The following is an 8,973-nucleotide window of genomic DNA, read 5'->3' on the forward strand; positions in this document are numbered from 1 at the left end:
CCGCCGCGTGCGTGCGTGTGCGTCGTCCGCCCCCCGCCCGCGCCCCGCCCGCCCCGCCCCCCGGCCCGGCGCCGCGCTCGCCCGCCCGCCCGCTCCCGCCCGTGCGTCTGGCAGGCTGCGGCCGCCGCTGGGCTGCTGCCATGGGGAGCCGTTGAAAGAGTGGGGCCCTGTGGCTCGGCCGCGCGCCTCAGGCTGCCAGCGAGGGCGGGGGGCGGCGGGGGCGCGCGGGGCCCGGGCCGGGGCCGGCGGGCGGGCGGGGGCCGGCGGAGGACGCCCACAAGTCCAGCGGCGGCGGCGGCGGCAGAGGAGGAGGAGGAGGACGCGGCGGGGACGCGGCGACTCGGGCCGCTCCGTGTGAGTCCCCGCGCCCGCCCTGCCCCGCTGCCGACCGTGGGCTCCCGCCGGGCGGAGTTACTTAGTGCGGCGGAGGGCGGGCGGTGCGGGCTCGCCTCGCCTCGCCTGGCCGCGCTCCCCGGCCGGTGCAGCTGCGGCGCGGGGCGGACTCGGTGCAGCTGCGGCGGTGCCTCCCGGTGCGGAGGGCGGGCGGGCGGGCGGGGGAGGGGGCCGGGCCGCCGCAGCTGCAGCGCCCGGGACGGCCGCGGCTTCGGGGCCGGTGCAGCTGCAGGGCCGGGGGAGGGGGAGGGCGCGGCGCCCGGGTTGCGGTTGCCGGGAGGCCCCGGGGGCTGGCGCGCGGCGGCGGCGGGGGAGCGGTCGCCGCGGCGCTTCTTGAGACTTTTCTTTTGTTGTTGCCGCGACCCGGGTCTGTTTTCTCGGCCGTTGTGGAAGGTGCTTTCCTGCTGCACCGGCTCCCTGTCTTGCACCTCCTTCCCGGTGGTTTCACCCTTCCTCTTTCCCGGAGTGCTTTATGCACCGCGAACTGCGCGAAGATTTGCATCTCTTCTCCCACCCCCGAACCTCACACACACCCGGGGCACCGTGCCCCCCACCTCTGAAAAACAACCCCGGGAACCTCACAGAACCTCCGAGGGTCCGCCGTAGCGGTGGACGGGTTGATCCGTGGAGTGGATGTCTTCGGGCCATTGAGGTGCTTGGGACTCATTAAACTGTCACCCCCCCACCACCACCCCACTGGGTAAAGGGAGTGATTAATGTCGGGTATAGTGGAATGGGGCGAGGGTATCTGTGGAAAAGAGGGTGTGTGTGGCAGAGAAGTAATGCCTCCCGAACGAGTTCAGAATTATGTCATTCACCGCGAAGTTAGAGAAAGTTAGGTTTGTGACTCGTGAGCGAGAGCAGGACACAGTTGGGGTTTTGTTCTCTAGCTCCCTGCCTCTGTTTTCTAAGGCGAGCCTAAGAGGTTGTCGCCAGGGTTAGGACGCTTGCGCCTCAGGCCCCAACTTCTTTTTCTACAACCCAACCTCCCAATAGTAGGTGGAGATGTGTCTGATATTCATAGATGTCGCAGCACTTGCAGGGCACCCAGCGACCCAGCTCCGGTTACATTAACATTTCATCAGCCATTAGAAAAGATCCACAAACTAGCCAAAAAAGTTCCCAAAGTCTACACTTGGCTCCCTCCTCTCCTGGTGATCACAACCCCCTTTCCCCAAAGTGATAGAGACCAAAGGGCAAGACAAAAGTGACTTTTCTGAGCAGGAAGACGAGATGTGTGGTCAAAACAGCCATTCTAAGTGACTGTAGCAGGTTTTGTTAGTTTACTAATTTGCCTCATTGAACTGAAATACTTTCCAGGATTTCAGAAGTGCAGTTTGAGTTGCTGCTGAGTGGAAATTTGCAGTAACAGTGGCAGTGTGAACTATTTTCCTGGGGGGGGGGGTAGTTGCAGTTGCAGATAAGTTGTTAGGTAAGAGTGAAACAATAAGGTGAACCACGCTGAAGTAATAGTTCTTAATAAGTCTGCCAACATTTCAGAGATGGCTGCCATTATCTCCGCAGGGGAAGGGGAAAAAAACATGCTGTAATAATGTTGAAATGGGACTAGAGATGTCAAATGGGTTGGTTTAAAAATATCCCTAAGCTGCCTTTGAAACTAGACGTTGGAGTTGAATAAAAGTGAATGTGGGTTTCCTGAATAGCACCGAGCTCGAGTGTGCTGTCATATGTAAGCCAGTCCACCAACTTGAGGCAGAAGTGTTGCGATTCCATAAATACAGTGGGACTCCATATGCTGAGTTTTTCAATTTCTTCTGTTAGAAAGTTTGGGGGAAAAAAGGAAGACTTTGAAGTATTTTGTTTATACTAACAGAAGAGAAAAGTTCTCCTAAGAAAAAGCTGGTGGCAGGAGTGTAGAGGAGTAGCATATGGCATTAAAGGAGCACAGCTGGAGGTAGCATTTCCATCTGAACATGATGTCAGAGCAGCTGACAGCCTGCCATCCCTCAGCCTTTTATTCTAACACACAGACAGGGAGTTAGTGTGTGCGGATCTGTGGTGGAGAAGGTATCTCGTTCCTCTCCAACATCATCTCCACTCTGCATCTGTCTCTCTTAGTCTGCTTTTTTTCCACCGATGTAACAGACCTGCAGCCAGCAAGACTCGGAGGGAAGGACTTAATCAAGTTTATGTGTCCTAAAGGTAGGAGTAGCAGGAGACTAGGCTGAGCATCTTTGTGTTTGGGTGTTTTATTTAATTTTTTTTTAAATCACATTACTTTTCTAATCCACTTTATGAATAATATGTGAAGCTGAGCATGAAGTGATGGTCTAACTGGAGTTGAAAGTCTTGGGTTTGCTTGGCTTACAATTTTATTTCTTCTGTTTGAGCAAGTAAATAACTTTAATACACAGAAATATTTCAAGTTTTCAGATGTAAGAAAGGCTTTGGAATATGGCTTTTGGAGATCACTGTGGATTAAGATGCCTTTTGTTCACTGCTGTTTAGATTCCTTTTGCTTGAGGGGGGCAGAAATAGTGAACTATCTGGAATCCAGCTTTCAAACTTAACCGAGAAGATTATTCTGGTTAAGAAGCTAGGTTGTGTAATTAATTCCACTGTGAGACTTTATTCCTGAAAACATTCGGCAAGCATTACTGAAAGCAGCATACAGCTGTAGTGCTTTTGAAACTGGAGAATTTTTGTTGTTGGTTTTTTTTTTTTGTTTTGTGTTTTGTTTCTTAAGAAGGAAGAAAGAAAGAGAACTTTTGTTCCTAGGAGAATAGCTTGACCAGTTTCCTCGTTTCTCTTTCAAATATGTATTTAAGAGATCTTTTATTTCATCATAACAATAATTATTTGCAGGGGTTTCTGTGTTAGTGACTAATTTAGAACTTGTAGATGGGAGCTGCCTGAATTGGCCAGACAGCTGTAATCGCACTCCTCTATTCTTAATCTCTTTATCTGGGCAGCAGCTGCCATATGGCCACAGTCAGCTGGATCAGATGTTTATAAGCTTCCTTCTTCGTCCCTCTCTGTCCTCTCAGCCTCCTAATTTGATCACAGCTACCTTGTGAGCTGCCCTCCAATCTTTATTTTTAGCCCTCTCAAGGATTAGGATTGATGTTAGCTGTGGGGCACTTAAAGTGATTGTATTGTAAATCTTGGTTTATTCTATTGGTGGTGTCTTTCAGAAGGTATCGGGTTAGGATGGAAGTTTCACTGTGTCTCAGCATAGTGCGGGGGGAGAGAAGTCATTTCTGAATATTAACTCCACATCCATCCTCAGATGCACTTGCTGAGATAGATAGTGGGGAGCCTTGCCTTTGGTCCCAGGATGGGGAAATGGGCTCCGCTGATCTTAAAGGAGTTTTAGCCACTACAGTTGAATTTTGACTGACCGATCTTTGCCTTCCCTTCTTTCACTACCCTCCCTTGCCAGAAAACATGGCAAAGATGCAGAATTGGAAGAATAAAAGGTACTGGGAAAACAAAATATATCAAGCTATTATTGAAACAAAGTATTTTCTGTTGGATAACTAAGGCAGAGCCAGAAAAAGGTTTATTTATTTATTTTGTTTTTCTCTAGGAAGGCTTAAAAAATACTAAATATTTAACTTACAAAGTTTTTGTTCCTTATTTTATAGTGGTAAAAGTTTGATTAATTTTAATATAAATTTTCTTTTGCCCTATTGGTATAGACCAAAGTTTAGGTGAAAAATTTCAGAGTTAACAGCCTCTCTGATTGCTAATATTGTTGAAGTAAAGGATCTACAAAGAAACAGACCCCCCCCCCATTCATTTTTAAAATGTTTGGATTTGTTCATAGTAAAGATGATCTTTCCCATCTGTCGGTGCAGTTCTGTCTGATCTTCTGTGTGTGCAGTACCTGCAAATCTTATAGCACCAACATCTGTTCTTATACACAGGGCTTTTGTTGTTGTAACACTCTGACTTTAAAAAGTAAGTTGTTTGCTGATTTCTGGACTAATTATGCAATTTCATTTTTTTCCCTCAATTCAGCCAAATGTGTGTGTTCAGTCTGTGCTTTCTAAGTAGTGGGTATCAAAAGTGATACAAAGAATGGCTAGACCATTTTCTTGACTCTTCCAGAATTTGTGTGAGATTTTTCCTGATATTATGAGTTATTTCCCTTTGAAGTTAAAGCTGTCTTGTAGGTTTTGTGGGATGTCATTTGATGAGTTGTTGGTTAAATTTCTGGAAGAGGTCTGAATTCTTCTAAGTAATAGTCTAAAGGAAGGCTTTAAACTTGACCAGGAGTTGTTGAGGGGTGAGCGAGTCCTTGGCAAGTGCATTTAGGTCGAATGTGTGACTGGGAGTCCTTAGGGTGTGAGCCTGATTTAAAATTCAGACATGTAACTCTTCACCACTAAGGTGGATATTTTTTAAGTGGGGACTAGAGTCTAAATTCCTCACCAGGTTCTAACGAGAAACTTCTCTTTCCCCAGGTTATGAAGACAGTATGGAGTTTCCAGACCACAGCAGACATTTGCTGCAGTGTCTGAGCGAGCAGAGGCACCAGGGCTTTCTTTGTGACTGCACTGTTCTGGTGGGAGATGCCCAGTTCCGGGCACACCGAGCTGTACTGGCTTCATGCAGCATGTATTTCCACCTCTTTTACAAGGACCAGCTGGACAAAAGAGACATTGTTCATCTGAACAGCGACATTGTGACAGCCCCCGCTTTCGCTCTCCTGCTTGAATTCATGTACGAAGGGAAACTCCAGTTCAAAGACTTGCCCATTGAGGACGTGCTAGCAGCTGCCAGTTATCTCCACATGTATGACATTGTCAAAGTCTGCAAAAAGAAGCTGAAAGAGAAAGCTACCACAGAGGCAGACAGCACCAAAAAAGAAGAAGATGCTTCAAGTTGTTCGGATAAAGTCGAGAGCCTCTCAGACGGCAGCAGCCACATGGCAGGTGACCTGCCCAGTGATGAAGATGAAGGCGAAGATGATAAATTGAACATTCTACCCAGCAAAAGGGACTTGGCAGCTGAGCCTGGGAACATGTGGATGCGATTGCCCTCAGACTCAGCAGGCATCCCCCAGGCTGGCGGAGAGGCCGAGCCACACGCCACAGCAGCTGGAAAAACAGTAGCCAGCCCCTGCAGCTCAACAGAGTCTTTGTCCCAGAGGTCTGTCACCTCCGTGAGGGATTCGGCAGATGTTGACTGTGTGCTGGACCTGTCTGTCAAGTCCAGCCTTTCAGGAGTTGAAAATCTGAACAGCTCTTATTTCTCTTCACAGGACGTGCTGAGAAGCAACCTGGTGCAGGTGAAGGTGGAGAAAGAGGCGTCCTGTGATGAGAGTGATGTTGGCACTAATGACTATGACATGGAACATAGCACTGTGAAAGAGAGTGTGAGCACTAACAACAGGGTACAGTATGAGCCGGCCCACCTGGCTCCTCTGAGGGAGGACTCGGTCTTAAGGGAGCTGGATCGGGAGGACAAAGGCAGCGATGATGAGATGATGACCCCAGAGAGCGAGCGGGTCCAGGTGGAAGGGGGCATGGAGAGCAGTCTGCTTCCCTATGTCTCCAATATCCTGAGCCCCGCGGGCCAGATCTTCATGTGCCCCCTGTGCAACAAAGTCTTCCCCAGCCCCCACATCTTGCAGATCCACCTGAGCACGCACTTCCGCGAGCAGGATGGCATCCGCAGCAAGCCTGCCGCCGATGTCAATGTGCCCACGTGCTCCCTGTGTGGGAAGACTTTCTCCTGCATGTACACCCTCAAGCGCCATGAGAGGACTCACTCGGGGGAGAAGCCCTACACGTGCACCCAGTGCGGCAAGAGTTTCCAGTACTCGCACAACCTGAGTCGCCACGCAGTGGTGCACACCCGCGAGAAGCCCCATGCCTGCAAGTGGTGCGAGCGCAGGTTCACGCAGTCCGGAGACCTGTACAGACACATCCGCAAGTTCCACTGTGAGTTGGTGAACTCCTTGTCGGTCAAAAGTGAAGCACTGAGCTTGCCCACTGTCAGAGACTGGACCTTAGAAGATAGCTCTCAAGAACTTTGGAAATAATTTTATATATATATATATATAAATTATATATATATATATACATATACATATATATATATACATAGATCTCTATATAGTTGTGGTACGGTCTAAAAGCAGTCTTGTTTCCTGGAACTGAAAAGTTGGGATCTTAACTTGTTTTTGCACTTTAGAATAATAGCATGAGAATCTCACTAATTTAGCATTCTGATAAAAGAAAGTAGAGCAAGTCACAAGTAGAGAGTTGTCTTTCTTTTGAGGGTTAGGCCAAGTTAGCCAATAAAACCTTCTCAACAAATGGTTCTGTCACAAAACGCTTTCACATGGCTTACTTTTGTACACACTGCATTGTCTTGAGCGCTTTCCCTGTGCGCCACACTGTTTTGTTTGGTTTTGTTTCCAGAGTAGAAATCCCTCCAGTTTATTAGCCTCTTTATATGTCTCAAATTGCATGAACATTTTCTGGCTGTTGGAAACCTGAATGCTTTTAGACCCAAATGGAAAATTTCTGAAATGCTGGATTATCTATTTTTAAACAAGCAGTTGACTTAAAACTTTCTGTGGCAACTTCTGGTTTTCTGATGGTCCCCAGTGAGAGAAATCTGACAGTACACTGGGTCACTGGGACTGTCGCTGTGAAGGTTTGCTTGAGATGAAAAAGGATATTGCAGCTTCAGCAGTGTTGAACTGTGTGTTTAAAATGTGAATTACTGTTCTTGTATACTGTAATTGATTACACGGGCTGGGGGGGGTGTCAAAGGACTTGACAGGTTGTGTTGATGCTCTTAGTTGAGTCTTGAAAAGTAAATATTAACGCTACAGAAATGCATGAGTTTCAATATATTTTTTGTCTTTGTTTGCATTGTATAACTTTAACGAGTGAGTTTAAAATTATTTAATTTCCTTAGAAAAATAGCACCATTTGGGAAAAAAACTGGTGTTACGAAGAACATAAATGCACTGTTTTTATTTTTATTTTTATTTTATATAATTTAAATTGACTTTTCCCATGTCTTTAAGTTTGAAACTGTTAAGCTGAATAAAAACTTAAGCTGCAAATTGATAACTTCGCTACATTACAAGGAACATATAAATGTTTACAAACGGCTTAAAGAATTGCATGTGCAGTGTGCATTCATACCACACTTGTAATTGCACAGAACCCATGCCAGCTCAGAGTTTAGGTGTACACACGTACCCAGCCGAGTGTTTTTAGAATAACTACTGCACAAATTGACAATAGGTCATAGGTCATTCTCTCTCTCTCCCTCCCTTTTGCTTCCCTTTTCTTTTTCTCCCCTATTTCCTTTCCTTCCCCTACCCCCTAACCCATGAAAAGATTCTACGGACTGAAAAAGCCCCAGGCTGAAAGGACCGAACGCCTTGATTGACGTGGGGAAGGGGTTAGTAGACTGTGTCGGCAGCAGAGGCTGCAGCCCGACGTTTGGTTCTGATGGCCAGCGTGCAGGGCAGAAGCGTTTTGCACACTGTTTGTTTTCCTGTCTTGCACTTACAAATAAGGTCTATGGGAGTAGCATGGAAAACGATTGTTGTTTTTCCCTTTTTCTTTTTTAATTGCTTTTGTTTAAAATTTGATCGCCTTAACTACTGTAAACATAGCCTATTTTTGTGCTTAAGATACTGAATGGAAAACTCCATTGTGTGTTGCTGGACTGTTTTGGAAATATTTGGTCAAATGTATGTTAATTTGGCTGTAATGGCATTTAAAGCAAACAAACAAACAAACAAAAAAAGCTGTGAAATGGCCTTGGAGCATTATCTTTAGTTACTTGAAGAGTTTCTAGTTTTTTTTTTAATACAGTTTATGTTAAAATAATCTTTATTAATTTAGAGAAGACAATCAATGTCTGTGAAAGAACGGACTCTTGGATTTTTTTTTTTTTTTTTTTGTGGTCATTGTGAGTGATTGCTTTTTCTTTTTCTTAGTTTCACATTCTTCCTTTGTTCTAAATCTTAGACTGACATCTAGCTTTGACAATCATAGTATGTTTTATTTCCTGAGGGGGAATAACTTATAATGCTGTTTAGTTTTGTACTATTGGTGTGTTGGTGAATTTTTAAACTGTGTGCTAACTGCAATAAATTATATGAACTGAGAATTCCTGTGTGCTTTTTGTATTACACTCGCACAACGGATTTTGAAGTTGGTATAGTGGCATCTTCATTTTAATCCCAGGTTTTATTCAGTTTGTGAGCTGTTAGGCTGCTTTAGGGTTACCCAAATGAAAATGTGCACATTTCACTATTTAAGAAGACACTAAATGCACATTGAAAAATACGAACCATCTCTCCAGTGCAAATCAAGACTGTTGAGGTAATTCCCGAGAAATTGTGAATGTAAAGAACTTGAGACGGCAAAGGTAGATTTCCATAATAAGCTGCACAACTACTAACACATACACAATGCAAGTCACTTTCCATACATGATTTTATCCTAAGTTGATTGGTCAAATCCATTTTCCCATGTTCTGGCTTTAAGTGGAAAATTGAAGGAGACCGGATGTCTTAATTTGGAAAGACTGCTTGCTTAATGAGTGGAAGTCTAGGCAATTGAATTAGCAGGCATT

The 8,973-nt window shown here is 45.9% G+C and overlaps 1 protein-coding gene across 6 annotated transcripts; it reads left to right on the plus strand.

The window, feature by feature from the left end:
- The first annotated feature begins 214 nt into the window (after positions 1–214).
- Zbtb18 (zinc finger and BTB domain containing 18) lies at positions 215–8,505 on the plus strand. Of its 6 annotated transcripts, XM_034520221.2 has the most exons (3): positions 1,103–2,556; positions 4,824–5,511; positions 5,624–5,812. In XM_034520221.2, exons 1-3 carry the CDS (start codon positions 2,544–2,546, stop codon positions 5,631–5,633), a joined length of 711 nt encoding a protein of 236 aa, XP_034376112.1. In that variant the 5' UTR covers positions 1,103–2,543; the 3' UTR covers positions 5,634–5,812. The 6 variants fall into 6 exon arrangements, with proteins under 6 accessions (XP_034376108.1, XP_076770688.1, XP_034376111.1 ...); XM_034520217.2 differs by lacking the exon at positions 1,103–2,556 and adding an exon at positions 215–354 and having other exon boundaries at positions 4,824–8,505; XM_076914573.1 differs by lacking the exon at positions 1,103–2,556 and adding an exon at positions 380–530 and having other exon boundaries at positions 4,824–8,505.
- Positions 8,506–8,973: the final 468 nt, after the last annotated feature.

The sequence above is a fragment of the Arvicanthis niloticus genome, chromosome 16, assembly GCF_011762505.2.
Source record: "Arvicanthis niloticus isolate mArvNil1 chromosome 16, mArvNil1.pat.X, whole genome shotgun sequence".
Taxonomy (NCBI): Eukaryota; Metazoa; Chordata; class Mammalia; order Rodentia; family Muridae; genus Arvicanthis; species Arvicanthis niloticus.